Source organism: Colossoma macropomum, unplaced genomic scaffold, assembly GCF_904425465.1.
Source record: "Colossoma macropomum unplaced genomic scaffold, Colossoma_macropomum, whole genome shotgun sequence".
Taxonomy (NCBI): domain Eukaryota; kingdom Metazoa; phylum Chordata; class Actinopteri; order Characiformes; family Serrasalmidae; genus Colossoma; species Colossoma macropomum.
The window spans coordinates 12,312,302-12,332,050 of record NW_023494798.1 but is presented as its reverse complement, the minus strand read 5'-3'; the positions used below and the strand labels follow the sequence as shown (position 1 = coordinate 12,332,050).

General features: G+C 39.3%; 1 protein-coding gene across 2 annotated transcripts; it reads right to left on the bottom strand.

The window, feature by feature from the left end:
- Nucleotides 1–829: 829 nt before the first annotated feature.
- Nucleotides 830–14,695, bottom strand: calb2a (calbindin 2a). 2 transcript variants are annotated; one of them, XM_036585598.1, is made up of 11 exons: nt 14,501–14,695; nt 11,162–11,238; nt 10,180–10,269; nt 9,871–9,951; nt 6,193–6,249; nt 5,624–5,701; nt 4,744–4,799; nt 4,595–4,634; nt 4,428–4,481; nt 1,585–1,656; nt 830–1,494 (listed from the first exon to the last, which is right to left on the bottom strand). In XM_036585598.1, exons 1-11 carry the CDS (start codon nt 14,592–14,594, stop codon nt 1,378–1,380), a joined length of 816 nt encoding a protein of 271 aa, XP_036441491.1. In that variant the 5' UTR covers nt 14,595–14,695; the 3' UTR covers nt 830–1,377. The 2 variants fall into 2 exon arrangements, with proteins under 2 accessions (XP_036441491.1, XP_036441492.1); XM_036585599.1 differs by having other exon boundaries at nt 830–1,496; nt 1,588–1,656.
- Nucleotides 14,696–19,749: the final 5,054 nt, after the last annotated feature.

The following is a 19,749-nucleotide window of genomic DNA, read 5'->3' as shown; positions in this document are numbered from 1 at the left end:
TGTTTACTTTTCATTTTTGACAATCATTTGTGGACTTGATTGCCAGTAAACTTGGATTGTAATTAGGAGGGAATAAAACAGAGTGATGTAATTGCATGACTCATATTCCTTGGGGCTGATCTGCTACTGAATTCTGCAGAGACAGTACAATGCCAGTGCCAGACGTTCAGTGTTTTTTCTGGAGAGTTTTGAGAGGGAAAATTCTAGAGGGAAGTCACTATTGGTGAGAATTTGGCCCCGAAATTGTATTGCTCTCCCTTGACTTGAAGGCAGGTAAGACTTATTAGCCTAATGTGCTGCTCTGTTTGAGAATTAAACATCACCATTGGAAACGTTTCCATAATCAGCGTAAACATCATTCATTCATGTTCAGACTGCAACTCCCTGTACGAACCCCAAAGGGCCTGAGGATTATATATTTAAGCACTGATGATTAATTGATGAGAATGTCTACAAGTTTTACTGTGGGATATGGGGGGGAGGACTAATATAAATGATTCATTTAGATTTAAAAGCATCTGCGCGTAATTAGGGAAGATTTAACTAGAAATACTATTCAAAGTCCCTGTACTGATAAACAGAACAAGGGGGGGCACTAATTGAATTTGACAATGAAAATATTTCTGTGCTTGAAAGGCGTGAAAGCAGCTACATCCTGAAAGGAAAGTGAAGAGTTTTTAAAAGGGAGTAAGTGTGCATGCAATGTGTGGATTTATCTTCCAATCTGTTATTAGACCCAAAGTCAGGCAAAGTTCAATAAAGTGAATTACTGCCCCCTCATGTTAACGTGGCTCTTTGGAGAGGAACAAAAATCTGCATACATAATACATCCTGTTCTTCACATATCTTTTATTAATGCTCTCAGTAACATCCTATAACAGTATCAGCCAAAGAAAGAGAACGGCACGACCCGAAACAGAACCGGGTGAGAATGGAATAAAGACTTGGAGAGGGCGGGATCAAACCGAAGAGGAAGTAAAACCTGGCAAAGAAGGAGGAAAACCCAGGAGATGCAGCTCAAACCAAGGACTTAAATAAATAAATAAATCAGTGAATAAATAAATAAATAATTACATCATACTCTTATTCATACCGTTAAAATCTCTTTTATCAGTACGATTCTTTCAACTCTTCTTTTAAATGTATAGTTTAAAAACGCAGCAGAGGGCAACACCGTAGCTGGAACGGTCTGTACTTAGGACAGTGTGGATTGGGCAGGTGGACAGGGGGCAGGAGGGGCAGGTTTTTTGTGCTTTGCAGTGCACATTCATTCAAAACGCATGTAAAGGGAAAAGGGGAGGGGTGCCCGGCACATGCACATGGTTACAGTAGTCAGGCAGCTGAGAGAGGTGAGATGAAATCCAGGCAGGTCTAGATTCACAGCATAGGCTCCCGGCACAGCACAATCTCCAGCTCCGAGCGGTACAGTTTACCCCCATCTGACAAGGCCATGATGCTCTTCTTATATCCGGTTAGGTCCTTAGTGTCCACCTCCTGAGACAAAGCAGGTCATCATGATATAATTTAAAAGGAGCATCAAATTCAGTTTATTATTACCTCCACATTCTTGGTTTCCTCTCTCACCTTTTTGTTCTTCTCATAGAGGTCCCTCAAGAGGGCATCCAATTCCTGCTCATCAATGTAGCCATTTCCATCCTGAAAAAAGGAAAAGTAAGCTGGGTTACCCAATAACCCTTTAATGCCAAGGCCAAAAGCAGCTATTTCTGCCTGTTAGTCTCCTTGTATTCTTTAGAAGTACAATATGATGGAAGACCAAAATATCTTCACTACTTTTTAATATGTAGTATGTATTATGTGTAGTAGATATGGTATGAAAATATTGTTACTTTCAGAATATACTGTTTACTCTCCAGTCCACATAGTCTACATATAGAAACTACGCTGCAAAAATAGTTAATCTAAAAATCACTTTGTGTTCAGTTTGTGATGTCACAAAAAACAACACATTTACACACATTCATCTATTCAGCCTAAAGTACTTTAGCTCCACCCATTCACACTGAAGTTACAAGGCGTGTTTCAGCCCAGAATGCTTTCAGAAAGAGACACAATATAGGGCAGCGTTCATTTACATATATCAGGCTTAAAGGCATAGTACTGTCTCATTCTGTGGAACATTGTGAGATCAGAAAATGGCAATGGAAATTAATTCTTACCATTTTGGTACATAAATTATTATTATTATTATTATTATTATTATTATTGTTATTATTATTATTATTATTATTTATGAGTTGTTGCAATAATTTTGATTATGTAAAACAAAATCAAGTAAAGCTGGACATTTGTAGATTCTCTTTGTTTGTTTGCCATTTTGAGCAAGCAAATTCCTAATATATTTAATACTTCAGCTGCTCTTTATCATTACTCAGGTCAAACAAGTCCATAATAAGCCCTTAATGATCTGAATTCTGTTTTGTAAGTGTGTACACACTTACTCAAAGGGTTTCTTTAATATAGTGATAGAAAACACAGTAGCACACAGTAAGCTCCAATCCCATATGCTGATCCATTTCAGCATCCCTTAATGTGGACATGAACATTTCACAACTACTCTGGCAGCTGATTTTAATGAGTTAAAGGGGACAATTACAAAACCTCTGTGTTGCCGACAGGATGTCAGGTGAGACAGGGCTAATGCAACATCTAGGCCTGATCTGCACAGTAATGTCAGGGAGCAGATTGTCCTGACACATAAGACTGTAAAGACTTTGGGGGAATACTTCGCTGTTTGTGGATTCTAGATTTGCTGTTTCACTGTGTACTCTTTCACCGGCCTTGGATGAGGTCGTAACTCAATAAAAACACAAGGAAGAAGCAGTACTTATTATTTTTGCGCCTCAAAGTCTTCTGGGTGATGGCGAAGGTCAGCCTATTTGTTTGCACTGCAAGCAGTCAAACTTTTTGTATTTTCCAAAGCTTGGCACATTTTGTAGGAGCATTGTGAACTGAGTTAGTGCTCGGTTGACCTGGCGTGCATCATGCCATTAATGTTTTTTTAACCCAGAATTCCACTGTGACAACTCCAGCTGCCTCTGATGTAGATGAGAGTGAAGAACTAGGGCTATGCTGGTAAGGGGAACGCAGCAGTAATTCTACATGGAAATGTTTAGCGTTCAACACACTTCATACATACGCACACCACATTTCATTTATAATTAAGTATCTGCACTAGTCCTCATAGCAAGCCTCCGCACGCAAGAGGAGATTCTATTTTACAGTCTCTCTTTGCTCAGCACTGTTTTCAGTTCGGCATTTGTTACTTCGTTCTTGTTTGCTACCTCTGAACAGACCAGAAGACTCCAACACAAATTTATGTTGTCAAACCAAATGTTTTTTAAACCCTTTTTTTAACACTTTTTAAGTGTGTTACAGTGTTTACGTAGAAAATTAAATAAACATCAGTGTTAAAGAAAAGAACTGAAAAATGATCCTTTAATGTTTAGGTATTAACAGAGCTGGGTTCAGTAGCCCATGTAAAAGTAAAGATATTGTAACTTCAAAGAAATAATATCTCAAGAAAAGATAAAAGTATCCCTCCAAAAACAACTTGAGTAGAAGCACAAAAGTAGCAGGAAAAAAAAAATACTGTTACTAATTAATTTTGTAGGACATCTAGCATCTATCTGTACATTAACTGAAGTTTGTAAGGCTCTATTCTTAAGTAAAGTGTAAATTACTTTCTTCACACATATACTTATTTTTATTTGAAAATACATAGGAAAGTACAAATCTAGCAAAATTGCACTTGAGTACATGTAATCGAGTAAATGAAACTACTTACTACCCAGCTCTAGGTATTCAACCTCGATATCTATTTGATGTCACAGTCAAGCTTCCCCCGATTTACTCTCAAAAAGGGTAATAGCACAATTAAACATTAAAAGCATTATATAAAAGTGTTTAAAACCTAACACTTTGAATTTATAGAGTGGTCTGTTGGAGTAGCACAAATATTAGGGAGTATTATTAGGGGAATGGACTATATAACTATGCATAAGCTGATATATAAGATGAACAAGATGAATGAATGAGTTTTGCTGAGATTTGCAGAAGGACAAATTTCTGTTGGTTGGGAAATGTTACCATGCCCTCCTGATTTGCATTTGAAATTATGTCACTCAAAAAGCCATTGTTAAACAAATGATGTCATGGGTATGCTCAAGGGGCCAAACCTACAAGAACAGGTGCAGCCCTCACAGTCATTTACCTACTCAGGTGAGTGGAAACGCCACTCATTTGCATGCAAAATGGAATTCGCAGGAGTGAGGGAAATCAGACGTAAAAAAGAAAGACAAGAGAACGCAGATTCTTCCACTGTGCTAAACCAGACTGTCGCCCGGGGGAGACTTTCCACACTGTGTTATTGCATGTCACATTCATATTCACTTTATGCTGCACACTACCTTGTCATAATATGTGAAGATGGCGTTGAACTGCTCAGCAGTCAGTTTGATGCCCTACAACACAGCACAAACAGTCCTTCATTTACAATTCTGTCCTTTAGAAAAGAGTTTGGTGTACAAGTGCAACTTTACGTCTAACTTACAACAAGTTGAAATTGTGTTCTCACCTGGAATTTCAATAAGAAATTTTCCTGAACTGGTAGAAGCCTTACAATGAGAAGCAGAGGTAACAGCCCATTAGAAAAACATATTTGAGACTTAAGTTAGGCATTACCTGTTACCTTATTAACTGGAGCATTCTTAAAACATTGCTCACCTTGCCATCTCAGAGAGACCCAACTTTCCATCCCCGTTCAGATCAAACATCTTGAGCTGAGAGAGTGAGAGATATTTATCATTATGAATAGGTGGTAAATATTGAAGAATCTCTAACCAATGTGTGCTATTATTTGCTCAGTGCTTAAAAGTAATATCTTATCTGTCTCTCAGACCAAATTCATCAAAATGTGTAAAAAAAAAGACGTGTCAGTTACTACATATGCATGTCGACAGAGCAGAAAATGAACTTCATTCACACTAAAATAATGCTAATATGATGCTATGTGGTGTTATCAACACTAATACACTAATAAATGACACCACTAGTTTTCTAGTATTAGTATTTAGTGTTAAAACAACATTATTCTGACACTTAAATGTGGAATATTACTCTGCATTCATTGAACTTTTATCAGTTATATTTTTGTGCTTTTGTTGCTGTGCAGTTTTGTACAGTTTATCTTAGTGTAATTCAGGTCGGCCCTCTGGCCTTAAGAAGGTGACATATGCCAGTACAGCTGGAGTGTGAACACACACCCGTAGGACAGTGCAAACCCTAATCACTGAACCAGTGTGGTGGTTAACAGCTCTGCAATGAATAATAGCAGTTTATATAATTTTATTGCTAGATAAAATCCAAAGTCATCTGCATGTTTCTGGTTTTTAATAGCCAGTCTGTTCTTCTTTGAAAAGCTAAAATTGTTGGGATCTTGAGTAATATAAGTCATAAAAGACCATTAAATGTGTGTAGCATTAAATATAGTCTTTTAAATGAGCCACTAAGATGTAATTACTAATCGGGGTAAGAGATTGCATGACAGTTGTAGTTAATATAAAGGTAACGGTGTAAAAAGGTATGTCTGGGCTGAGATACTTACAATAGTCTGTGTGTATTCCTGCAGTTTCTGGTCATCATAGTGTCTGTTAGCCTTTTTAAGAAGGTCTGAGAGAAAGCCCTAAAAAAAGGAAAGGGTCAAGGTCACCACAGTCTGGATGAAAAGCACATGCTTCACATAGAGCTGTGTTTAGTAAAGTACAAATTATACATATCTCTGGTGAAAACTGACCACCTGCAGGTGATTATTTCTCTATTTGTATGTTCTGAGTCAATGCAGAGATTTGAATATTCCCTTTGGATGGCAGTTGCCATGGCCAGCATGATTTGCATGCTTTCCATTTGTTTTTCCAGCAAGAGGGCAAGAGCATTACACTGATCTAGCCCAGATTTGTGAGTCATATCCAAGCTATGAAATAGTACAATGTCTACTTGAGCTTGGTTCACCCATTTTCAAAAGCTACACTATTGTTACCATTGGTTCTTATTTAATAATAGAACAGTTGGTGATGGACCATACTGCTGGAGCACCATCTAGGAGTAGCCACAGTATAGTACTTGCAGGGACTATGCTGAAGGCCATATGAGTGCAAATGCAGACATATGGCTTACCTTCAATTCATTTGCTTCAATGTAGCCACTGCGGTCTGTATCGTACCTTCGCCAGGCCTACAAACAGACACGTACACATAACATAGGGTTAATTGCAGAACTACAATTACTGAAACCGGATTATAAACACTGGTCATGTTTTTGGTTGTATTTAACTTTTTAGAACTTTACATATAGGAGGAAATACTAGTCTAATTAACTACAGCAAAAATAAATGAACGTAATTAAGAATAAAATCATATTTGTTTCACTTCTCAACATGAAATGACTTACACTTAATAAAAGTAAATAAGGACTGTGATTACATGTTTAATTAGCTAATTAGTAAATTATGACTAATTACATGTTTAACTGCTCTGTTATGTGACACATCACAATTTTCAATCTTGCTCATGCTACATAACATACAGTTACAGTGCCAAGCTTGTAACTTGAAACCTTAAAAGCTTAAACTAAGCTCTGATCCAAATGTAACTCAGTAGGAGTTCATTGTACAGTGCTTTAACTCTGCAGTCTTTATTCCAAATTCCATCAATTTCACGTTTCACTGGCAAAATTACAGTAATGTTCTGATCTGTAGGAAAACGCCATCTGCAAACGCAATCCACATTCTCTCTCTTCTGAAATCCATTCAAAAAGAAAGGTGTCTGTGGAAGCGTGCAAAGGAGTCATAATTATCAAGTTTTCGTTTCCATAATCATCCTGGCTTTTTCATTATCCGTCTCCATTTTCTATTCAGCTCGGGTGTGCATTGTGAGAGGACAAGGAGCGCAAAATGCAATTTAATTAATGTTTTAATCTAGCAGCTGTCCTGTTTCCAGCAAGGGTTCTTATCAAAGATAGATGCCCTGTCTTCTCAGGTCTGTGGAGAATTACAGCGGCCCATCCATAATGTATTACTCTGAAAATAGAAGTTTGTACTTCCTCATTCCATCCCAGCCCTTTAAAAGGTTTGCCTACCGCACCGGGTGATTAAAAAGTTCCCTTTCCCCCTTTAAATCACTCCTTCTCCAGCTTTACATAATGTAATGGCGAGAAGGGCGACCCCCCTCCACCACCAAACCTGTCTCAATCATTCTTTATGATCAAAGTCAAAGGATGAGAAACATCAATTTGAAGTTTTCTCATCTCTCTTTACTGTTACTGCAGTTTTTTTTGCTGTGGTGGAATATTACAGAGTGAGATGCCTACACAATAAGTTCTGATTTCCTGTCTCATATACTGTGACTTAAATGTGGATAGGTTTGCTTTCAAAAACAGAAAAACGGGTGAATTTTGGGGGTTGTGACCAGCTGGGTATCATTGCGTGTTATGTGAGCTTCATATTTGTGGGGCTAGTGAGATTTCACAGTTTTGTTCATAAATGATTTTTTTTACTGTCAGTCAGGGCCACATTAAATATGCATTTGAGCATAGAAAATGTTTGTTAATACAACATTTATTTTGTAATAACTGATATGGAATTTCGGTGGCTGATCGACGTGTAAAAATGCCTGTAATCCTAAAAAGGGACGTTGTTTTTTTAAAGAAGTCTTTTTTTCCACACCTCCAAACCTTAACTCACATCTCAGATGTGTAGTTTCTGTGTTCTAGTGCAAATTTTCTTCATTTTATCTATTTCCATTTTGTCTATTTCTAGTGCAAATTTTCTTCTTTTTGTCTATTTCCTGTCTAACTGTTTTTAACTCCACTTTTGGAAACTCCTATGTGTTCACTGATTTTCCTTTGAAAATTATGCAAGTGGATTATCTTATATCTAATCTTCTCAGAAATATCTCCTGAAAATTAATAAGTAGCCCTTGTACTTGCAATACACTTGCAATTTACTTGAAAATATATTCATTCAATTTGAATGAATATATTTAAGATAAAACACTTTTTAACAGATTTTGCCCAACATTATAGAAGCACTGCATAAGTGAGCACATACAAAATGCCACAGATCCGAGCAGACAAAATCACGTGGAGGCAATTCTGGATAAGTTGAAAATAATAAAGTTGTGTGCCTTTGTTGTACTGCATTTGGCAGAACATTCAGTATGATCAGTATGTGTTTCATAGTTTGTCATTTTGTTAGTCATTTGCCTAAAGTGTGGCCTAGATTGATCCAATTTATTCCAGGTAAGTGTATTAATCTGAGTGTTTTGAAATGCTCTACCTGCGACAATGTAGCATTTTAATCAATAAAGCTGTTTAAAAATGAGATTAGGACTGCTTAAAGAAATGTACTCGCTGGACGCTGTTCCAAGATGTAATATATCCTAGGATATAAGGTATCGTTAAAATGCTTATAAGTAGGGGTGGGTAATATGAATTTAGGAATCTTTTTTATGAATACACTTTTCTGAGCATATTGTGGATATCAGCAGTACTTAAAGAACACTGAACAACTGCAGGTTATTACAATCATTACAAAGAGAGCAGAATTAGTTTTTGAATTTAGCTCAGCACCATGTATGAAATGTTGAATACAAATCATTGTATTCATAGTTTCTAGTAATATTTTTTAAATGTGCCACTTGAGGTTCTTTTTTACCTCTTCTCAAAGCTCAGAACAACTAAATATTGTGATGCATGTTGTGTAGTGTGAAAATTGTCTTTGTGATGCCACCCACCCCTCCTTAAGCACATTATAAGAATACTATAACAAAACATTGCAAAAATTCATAACTGAGATATTTGTCTTCTTGCTTGTGTATCTATTTTGAGAGAGAAAAGCTTTCTAGGCATGGCCCGAGGACACGTGTTTTTTGGTTTTGACCCTTTAAAGACCCTTTTAGACAAAGAAAGTCTAATCCAGACTATAATCTTACTAGACATGTTCAGTTGCCTTTCCTTTTGCTAAAGAAAGTGACTCTGTTCAATTTTACCATTCAAGAAACTAGACACAACGTACAGATTCTATGAAGTGGCACAGCTCATACATCTCATTACAAACAAATTAGATAAATTAGGAAAATACAAATTAGATATTCTGTATGTCTTGATGTTAAATCGCATATTCCGAAATAGATATACATTTTAAAAACAGCTGTTACTTGCTATTGTAGCGATTGTTTTTAGCAATTTCATTGCAGCACCTCTCCTGGTGGTTACAGTGGACTAGTCAGTGTTGTTATTTGATAACACAATTAAGCAGTAATCTAGATTTCCGAGAGAGTTCTTCTGTATGATTTTCTAGGTGTTAAGAAGGAAAATCAAATAAAGTTAGGCAAGTGCAGCAGAGAAACACAAAAAGAGGGCCGAAAGCAAAAGTTTGTCGCTGCACTCTCGAAACTAACAGTTTTTTTTCAGTCAGAACAGAGTGCTACATGACTTAAGTACAGTTTAGAAATAAGTCAAATAATCTTACAATATTCTTATAACAATCTCAAAATGAGAAATATTGGATATACTGACTAGATTTAAGATTTCACTTGCCAAGATATCATTTTTGCAGTGCAGGCGGTTGTGCCACTCAGCCTTAGTAAGAGACAGAGCCTTACTAATTTACAAATGTGCATCCAGGGAGGCCCCATTCTTGTCTTTTGCTTAGAGCACCAGAGTCACTAAATCCGCCCCAACTCAATGCATCAGAAATGGATGTTAAAGCTTCTCTGTGGTAATACCTGAACTGACTTTAGTGAAGCAGTAGAGCAAAACTATAAAAAGTGTATAGAAGTGAATCAGCTTCCTTACCGCCATGAACTCAGAGCTGGAGCCCACAAACTGTCTGAAGCAAAGCAAGAAGTTCTCTTCCGTTGGCAGGATCTGAGCCAGCTGAGAAGACAGAGAAAAGGATAGATGGAAACACCATAGAACGAGTGTGTGAATGGATCTAAAACAACATGCGTCCTCCTCTATCTGGGAAAGCTGTTTCTTGCAGCACAATGACAAGTGTGAAGATTAAAGCGGCGAAGCAAGGCCCCCTTAAAGGCCATTTTGTAGTCTGACCTTGTCAAGTGCACTCGCTGCATATTCAGTTTTTGGAACAGCACCATTTCTTACCTCTGACATCTCAATCCTGCCATCTTTGTTCTTGTCATATTTCTGCATGAAATCTTTCATCTTCTCTCTAAAAGATGCATTTGTGGGGTCCTGAAACACACAGGCATGCCAAAAGAGCTTTGGTTTAATACTAGCAGAGAGAGATCCTTTCCTCTTCCCTCCTAGACAAATTGGTGACATTTTAACCCTCTGGGTTCTAACTCAATGTTTCTAGATATGTTTCTCTATCTATGTGATAATACAGTGCAGAAACACAGTTCAAACATTTCCTGAATCTGTAGAGTCGCCCTTTCCATCCCATCTTATTGCGAGATTGTACGTTACTCACATCCAGAGTTATAAGGCTATGATGAGTGTGTCACTGTGTGTATTTGGTGGATTCGTTTGTCTGAATTTTGTATGAAACTGACCAATGGACGCTCAGAAATTCACCAAAAACTTATCCATCACGTTGGAAACCCTTCATTCTTCATTCAGTCAACACTGGAGACACATGTGAAATGGCGTGCAAAGAGTTTACAACTGCTGAAATTGCTGCAACGGTTCGAAAGTGACGAAAATAACGGAGCATTTTGATACAAAACATATGGGTATCATGTTATATGCAGCTGCCTTTTAAGGCGAAGTTAAGATGATAAGCAAAAAACAAGAAAGTGCCCTCAGACCCCAGAGGGTTAAATACTTGCAGTCCTAGCTGGCTATTGGTTGTATTGCCATGACCCTTGGTGAGATATCGCAAGAGCTTCGATTAAAAGGAGATCTCAAGCTTGACAAGAGTCAGTCTCTTTTATTCTGGACTCATTAGGACACACGTCTGATGAAAAATCAGCACCCCATTTAAATGTCTAGGAGCTGACTGTAGTACAAGCTGGCATCAAAGTGTATAATTGTCTGTCTTCATATTGGCTAATTATCATTGTAAACTGTAGACTCAAAGATTCAAAAAGATTCAAAACTCTCCTCTTTACTTTTTTTTACTTACCACACCTGCTCCTCTCCTTGCAATCTCCAGCTCTCTGAAGAAGTTCTCGAGCTCCTTGTCCTCGATGTAGCCATTACCTGTAATAGAAATCCAAATTACATCAGCATTTAAAAGGTGGAGTACTTGACGCTGGTGCTGGAGCTCAAAAACATTTCTCATTACAGTTTTACAAGATGTGACAGTAACTACATAACTATCAGCTGACAATGTACGATTGACATAAAGTAGTTAATTTGGCTGGATGGCTGCCTAGCCATAAAGCTGGTTAACTTTCAGGACTGGCTTGCTGGCTTGCTCCCAAATCAGGGCAACTATGGAGCTTAATTAAAACTCTTGACGGCTGTTCTCCCAAGTGTGCTTTGAACACTCTCCTTTTTCACTTTGCCTCTAATTGGGGGCCTTATTGCTGATGCCTTTTAAGTTCCATTTATTTGAAAAGACGAAAAGAAGATCTCCAGCTTGATGCTTAAGAGAACTCTATTGAAATTCCAACCCAATTTTCTCTAATATATGAGATATCACCATCTGTGGACAATTTCCCATGCCAGGAAATTGGTCTTTGTGCAAAGGAAACGCTTGTGTGTGTGTGTGAGTATGTATATGCATGTGTGTCGGTTGAGTTGAAGGAGAGAGGGCTGCAATAATGTGGGTTCATATCTGCTGTATGTTTCCCAAAAGCAAAAGGTTTAAATGTCTGCCTTTAAACTCTAGTGACTGTGAGTTAATCTGCTTACAGACAACAATGACATTTACAGACAGCTGAAAATCAAGCTCTCAAGGGGAAATACCTCTCTTTCTGGTATTTATAACAAACACTGAGTAAGAAGACAGCATGGCCGAGGCACATTTCAGCATGCTTGCTGTGCAAAAGATGATGAACAGTCGATTAACGCCGTGGCAGTCTTGGCCGTTAAGCTCGCAAATTTCATTATCTCAAAAACAGCACATTGATTATGTGTTGAGTTTGGACTCTGGTCAGCCATATAGAACGCTTAATCGGTTTATCCTGATGAATAGTGAGATCACACACTTTAATTACATTTTATTTAAATACACTGATGTGGGCAGGAAGAAACTGATTGCTGTTTTTCTCCTTGCAAAATCCCTTACATTATGTGTAATTTGCAACTATAATAACATTATAAGTGACTCTTTTTTTGTAATACAAAGACACATAATTCTCTGCAGGAGATACTTATTAAAAAGAAATTCTAAAACTTGTGTTTAAGGTTTAACCCATTCACATGTGGCTTGTCAACATGGACAAAAAAATACAAGGAGGTCAGTTGATTTATACATGTTCAGTGTTTTAAAAATGTCCCCATGTAGAGGAAAATATAGGGGCTCTAATTAGCAAAGACTAAACCAACCTTTCACGATTCCTGAACCATCTGTTCAATGTTGCAATAGTTTGATCTTATTTCTACATTGTGAAAGTGATGATATTTTGACAGATAATGTTTTCAATAGTCATCTATGACTTTTTTAGACTGTACATCTTCCCTCATTCTCCTGGCTGTTGCTACTACCATCTTGGCTCTGCTGTAGTTTCTGGCCTTGTCAGCCATATTCAGTCTGATCCGTTATCTCAGATTGAAATATCCATGTCAGGTATTGGTACAACTGACAGGCCTATGTCAGTTTTTAGAACTGTAGCTACAGAGGTTTTCAGGTGCAGTAGGTCATCTACAATTAATGCAGTAAAAAGACAATTTCATGGTTAACACAGGAATATATTATGAAATTTTTATTGGAGGAATTTCACTGTCACCATTATCAAAAAGAGATAAAGGAAGACTACTTTTCTCACTGATTAAGGTTTTTTGAAGAACAACTGGATATGTATCCAAATGCTTTCGGCTATGCCCTGTAGTCTATCATGGCAGAGTCACGGTCAATTTTCACCATTTTTTTCCCCTTTACATTAGAAGTGAGAATTTGGTCGCTTTCCTCACACAGCGCATGGTTTTGCTAAACCTCATATGTGCTCTCCTTTTTTTTTTTGTAAATAATGATTTTGCCATTCTGTATTATAAATACTGTTTAATTGCGATAGGTTACAACTAATGTCGTTTCATTTGGACTCATATGGTTCAGAAAGCCCGCTGTAAAGTGAACCAGACCGTTAGCCTAGCAAAGAAACAAAAGTAGCTGTCGATACTCGCATTTTTCTTTCGGGAATCATAAATTATTGAAACACTTTTACTGTTTTTACTAGGCTATACAAGTCTCTCACCGTTGCCATCTCACGACGCCGTTTTTTTTTAATTTCTAACGCACTGAATCTGTGACTTCGTCTTTTTCAGTAAGATCTATCCAGCCCGCTTCTCTCGGATGCTTAGCTCAGACTGGGCGGTGGGAAGCGAGCGCGCTGGTGTTTTGTTTCCGCCTGTGTTCCGACAAGCCCCGCCCTCCTGCGCCACGACTGGCTGGTGACTCATACTCACCAGAGTCCGCCAATCCTAGCGCAGGCGGGCGTGGTTTGTCGGAATACGGGTGGTGTAAAAGCATCGCTCTGATTCGTCTGTCCCTGAACCAGTCCGGTGCGTTTAGGCGCAGCCAGGAGTCCGAACTGCACTAATGAGCTCCACCACACCCACAGTGGAGCAAACCCCACTCCAACTCACATACTGAACAACCTAAGACCTAAGGCTCAAAGACCCCTCATATAACAGACCCATCACACTCTCGCTCTTAGAGCCTCACAGTTATGTGGACACGCGCTTTTAGACGGGACATCACGGCTCTAATCACTTTGATAAATTACCGCAAATCCAGCTATTCCAGCGTAAATGATTTGTGTGGTCACAGCTTTGAGACACTTTACTGTAAATAATCCATTTGACCATACAGAGCACTCCAATAATGAATTAAGGGGGAAAGGATTTAGGGAGAAGGACGAATTAGAGCTCATTTAATTAATACTTACCATCTTTATGCCTATCATATCTATACATGCGTCTAATACAAATTAACCACTAGCACACAGATGCCATTTGCATCACAATTTGAGCATGCAAATAGATTGATTAATCACTAAAGCATCGCAGCAAGCAAGAGAAAAGAAATTCCCGGGAACCAAAGCTCATCCAAACAAACAAAAAAAACATGTAAACTTAAGTTTAAGTGACACAAATGTGGTCCAATGAGATATTAACTGAACAGATTTCCGTTCTCGCGCAGCAGTTAAAACAGTTTCTCCTCAAAATCATAAAAATAATCTCATTTCACTCAAAGCCATACACCAACAGCTCCTGTTCAAACATGCTTCCCTGCATCCCTCTTTAGCCAAAAGTGCCACAGCTGGAAAACTTTGCCCCCCTCCCTTCACTCACTCACCGTCAGCATCGAAGTGCTTCCAGATGTCGAGGAACTGGGAGGCCGTGAGCTCGGCCAGGTGGAGGTAAGGAGGCTGCTGCGCTTTGTTAGCCATGCCTTTGCTGTCTTCTCTCTCGGTTTCTCTCTCTCTCTCTCTGAGTCCCCTTATGTGCTAGAAAATCCCGGGCGAACTTTGTCACACGGCGATGTTCGCTGTCCAGCCCCCCCCCTGCGCGTCGCAGGAGCTTTTAAAGAAGCGGCGAGGCTGCGCTTCCTCTGCGGGCCTGCTGGGGGCGCTGAAGCTCTGATGGTGTTAAACTGCCCCCTTCTGTCTCTCCTCACAGCCGGAGCCATCCCTCCTGTTCCTGCTGCACTTCAGCCGGACTTTAAATGTCCCAGACCGTGGAAAATTAAATCATCACTTCTTTTAAATAAGATTTTTGACTGATATTGTACGTACATTGTTAAAGTTTCCAGTCCATATATGGAATTTAAGCTGAAAACGACCTGTTTTGAATTCTCTGTATTTATGATGTCACGAAAACCGAGGTATTTACATAAATATCTGCATATTTAACATACACAGGTTTTGCCCCGCCCATTCGAGCTATAAGTTAACAAGGAGTGTTTTAGCCTGGAGTACTTTTTGAACGAAGCACAGCACAGGTCGGCCAATCAGATCACAGCTCATTTACATATCAGTCTTAAAGGCACAGTAGGAAGAACAGCCAGTTTAATTTAAGGCTAAAGAGGCTGTAAAATGGTCATATTGAAATGAACTTGGACTTTTTTGGTACATAAACTCTCAGAAATATAATAAGAGGACCTGAGAGGAAAAAGATAAAACATGAAGGAAAATGTGGAGTATGGACCCTTTAACTCTGAGACTGAGCGCCTTGTTAATTATGTAAATGATATCTGAAGCTCAGAGACAGGAGAGCGTGGCTGCACGCGCAGGAAACCGAATCCGTTCTTCGAGCTTATCACACTGTATGTTTTCAACACTGCTGTACTGACTGTGTGGAAGTGCTGAGCGCGCTGCCGCTTATAGACTAGAAGCGCAGGGCAGCATGTGTGAGTAATGTGCAGCATGAGGCGTTGCTGTGCTGTGGCCTGTTTGTTTAAGTGGGAGCTCAAGGGCAATGATGTAACTCCATCAGAGCTCACTGTACACTGCTTTAATTGTGTTGGCAGTCATTATTACACATTTAATTTCTGTCGGCTCCTGTAAAATACTGCAATATTGCATATGTAAATTCTGTCAATGTAATGTATTTTGCTATTTATGTGCACCAAATGCTCACAGGATGTAGAGGGAGACCCTGACGATGTGGGAACATCATTTTGCTCATTTTTAATACAAAAAGGAATAAGTTATTTCAAAGAGTAAAAGAGCCTAAAACATTTCTTTTGGTTGCTGGGTTTAAGGTTTAGGCTTTTAGCTACAGTATCACACAAATGTCAGAGACCACCTTTTCCAGTCAAAACAGCCATTAAGTAAGTTATTCATTTTTCAGTGTCAGGAGATAAAAGCAGAAAATATATTTAACAGAAAATTGCCCAGAAGCCCCAACAACTGAATTTAATATCAACATTTTCATTATTTAGTGTGTCCACTTTTTGCTTTTATTACAGTTGCCATTCTTTTTAGGAGACTTGTTTTCATTTTTTCACAGAAATCTGCAGGGATATTTTTCCACACCTTCAAAGGTCAGTCTTAGAAGTTGGTTGCCTTTTTTTACTTCAATCTGAATCACAAACGTAGACTCATCAGTCCATAATATTTTAATCCACATCTCAGTTTCTCTGCTTCTAGTGCGAATGTTCTTTTTTGTCTATTTCCTTTTCTCAGCATTGCCTTCTTGACCGCTGCACATCCTTTCAGACTCACAGTGTTGAGTTCTCACAGTGAAAAGATAAACAGAAACACCTGTGGATTTCTTCAGAGCTGTCATCGGGCGGAAGGCAGGATACACCCTGGACAGGTCGCCAGTCCATCGCAGACTTTACTGAGATGAGTCAATGGAAATGTGCTACAAAGACAGGAATACAATCATGTGTGTGCATGCTGTGGCCGAGCATTTAGCTCTTTGTGAGGACCTAATATCTCCAGCTGAAAAACATGACGTTGTGGGAACAGTTGGTTAGCACCAATAAGGAAAAGCCCTTGTTCTAAAAAAAAGTGTAGCTTCCTCTTGAGATAATTAAAGAGAAAAACCCCACAAATGCAGCACAAAGTCGTGTGTTTACATGTTTTGTTCACGTGTGTGTGCTGATCATGTGTGTGTTGTGTGTCTTTATGTGTGAGAGGCCGTATTGCACATGAGCGCCTCCTCTGCGAGGTGTTTACGGCCACAGTGCGCGTGGAGAGGCGCGAGCCCCCCCTGGGGATCTTCCGGCATCGCGGGCTAATTATCCCAGCGCGCGCTCATGCATGCAGACCAGCCCCTTCCCCAAAGGCGCCTGAGTAAGGGGACGCGCTCAGGGAGACGCGCCCCCGATGCGCGCCCCCGCAGGCACTCCGCCAGCTCGGCAGTAATTACGGCGCGCCACGAGAACGCGCGCTGCGAGCCGGTGCACGCGCACCTCCCAAAAGCCTGAACGCCAATTACGGGCACTTCCCTGAACTGACTCGAGCGAGGCCAGATTAATTAGAAATCCACGCGCGCTAATCACATTTCACACATCCCCCAGATAGCCCCCCGGCTGAGGGAGGATACGCTTCAGGGTCACAGCGTAAAACCAGCGGGAATTTGGATTTGTATGCGCGAACACACACTGGAGCGCCCGCCTTTGATTCGGGTCGGAGTTGATTGTTGTGTCTGTCAGAGAGGGGCTGTTTACTTCAGCACGCGTCCTCAGTGAACTTTCTGGAGAAAACTTGCACGCGTCAGAGCTCTTCTTTAAAGGGGAGCTCCACCAATTTTTCAAAAGTTCCACGTCATTGAAAGGTTAAGATGTAAACAGTCGTTCAGAGTGGGTATGGTGTGAAAGGCACCGTTCTAGAGAAAATTACCCAGTCAGAATTGTTTACAGTGGTGATGATAGAAACCTTCGGAGCCCCGCTGGTGACATAAAAATAATGCGAGGCCACGACTTAGTAAAGCTTGGGGACAACAGAGTTATGTTATGGCCATGACTTAGTAAGGCTTGGCCACGACTTAATTCTCTCATTCCCACACCTTACTAAGTTGTGGCCACACATGAGGATCTCGTTCCCATGCCTTACTAAATTGTGGCCACAACTTAATTTTCTCATTCCCATGCCTCTAAAAGCTCTCTCAGAGAGCTTTTCTCTCTCAGAAAGTTTTAACATAAAATGGTTATGGATATGCTGCCTGATGCCTGAAACATTGTTTGATGGTAAAAAAATTATCGTCTTGTTAACCTAATTATTTTAATCAATTCATGGTGAAGAGGTACATGCAGGGCATTGTAAGGCAAAATATTCCCCAAAGAAATAATATATTTTCCACTATTTTACCATCATCAACATTACATAGCAAAACTTAGCAGACGTGTCGGTTCACTGGTCATTTAAGACAATAAATAAAATAGAGGTATTTGTGTTGTGGACATGGCAACCCCTGGTACCTATCACCAACACTGTAAAGAAATCAGAGTCTGTGGGTTTCTCTTCAATGGACCATTTAATATCAAACCACTCTGAATGACACTGTTTACATCGCAAAGACGGAATTGCACAAAATGTTTGAAATTTGAGTGGAATTCCCCTTTAAGCTAGTTAGGGTCCTGATACCATGATTCTGCTCTCAGTCAGTCACTGTGACTTTAGAGTTTAATACAATAATTTCAATGGCATAAACATGTTCAACTTTGCCTTGCCTGCTGCAGTACTTGTAAAGGAATGGTTTGATGAGAAATCAAATGTACACAATTTTCTGGTTACTCCAGATGTAGTCAGTTTAGTTTAGCACTGGAGCTACAAGGCTAACATTTCTAACAAACACTAGAAGTCAGTAGACTCCCAAATCTTTTCTGTAAATACATCCACATAACTTTTCTCATTAAGCTCATTAAGCTCAGACTTGACAATATGATTTAAGACACGGTATTTGCCTTATTGATAGTAAGGATCCATACTCCCAAACAACGAGTGCTCTGGATGTGCTACCTCTCTCTTTTCAAAGCTGTGTGTGGCTTAAGTGCCTATTCTTTAGAGTCATTTAGAATTTTCAGGTCACTCAAAGGCATATTTAACTCATATTTAGTAACATATTTTACTGGCATTGTACTAAGTTACTGTCATACTTCACTCAGCTATTTTCATATTACAGCCTTATATCCAACACTGCTAGTCTATACGAACGAATGATACTGAACTACACTATATTAAAGCCCTCAAACAACTGTAGAAGATCACATGTGGCTTGAGGTTTACAACAAAAGGGCAGTTAATCTAAAGTCTTTGAGATAAACAGACTTTATTTGTTACCTCAGCTAACATTATTAACCCAGTCACATCATAACTTACTTCACTTCATACCTTTTAGCTGGAAAACAGCAAGTTATGAAGAGTTAGTTGATGACAAACATGATAAATTCACTAAATGATGGTTTTATTGAAAGTTTTATTTCTGTATCTTCCTCAATAAACCAACACAGACTGATGAATTCCATGCCACCTGGTTAATGCTGGTCTGGTGCTGGTATGCTGGTTAACCAGCATAATCATGCTGGTTAACCAGCATACCAGCATCCAAAACACAACAAATGCTGGTTTTGCTGGTGGTCAGCCTTGCTTGTTTTTCTAGCAGGGTAAATCTATACAATCAGAGCATAAAATGGGCCTGATGTATATCAGCACACTCACTGCAAAGCTTCCTATGTGCTGTAGAGCTAGAGCTGTGTCTGAATAGCTGAATGAAACATTTTCTGTCTGCTTTCCTTGATTTTGCTCTGAACTTTAATCTGGTAGCCATGTAGATCATGTGCTAATCAGCTCTGCCAACACATGTACTGGGTGCATGGGCTGCAGATCAGGCAAAATCTAGGAAAGTAGAAAAGGAATATTCATTCAACTATTCTAAACCAGCCTAGACCAACTAACCCTGCCAAAACAGTGGACCCATAAAACACTATGAGTCTGTTTACACCTTGCATTAATTGTGCTTTGTGTCTGGATTGTATCTGGATATACTTTGCCCAAATTCCGTTTACACTTTTCACTAAAGTGCATGCCCAGTGTGATCAGATGAGATCCAATTGTACTTTTCCTGCATAAAAAACATGTCCACTCATACAATTAT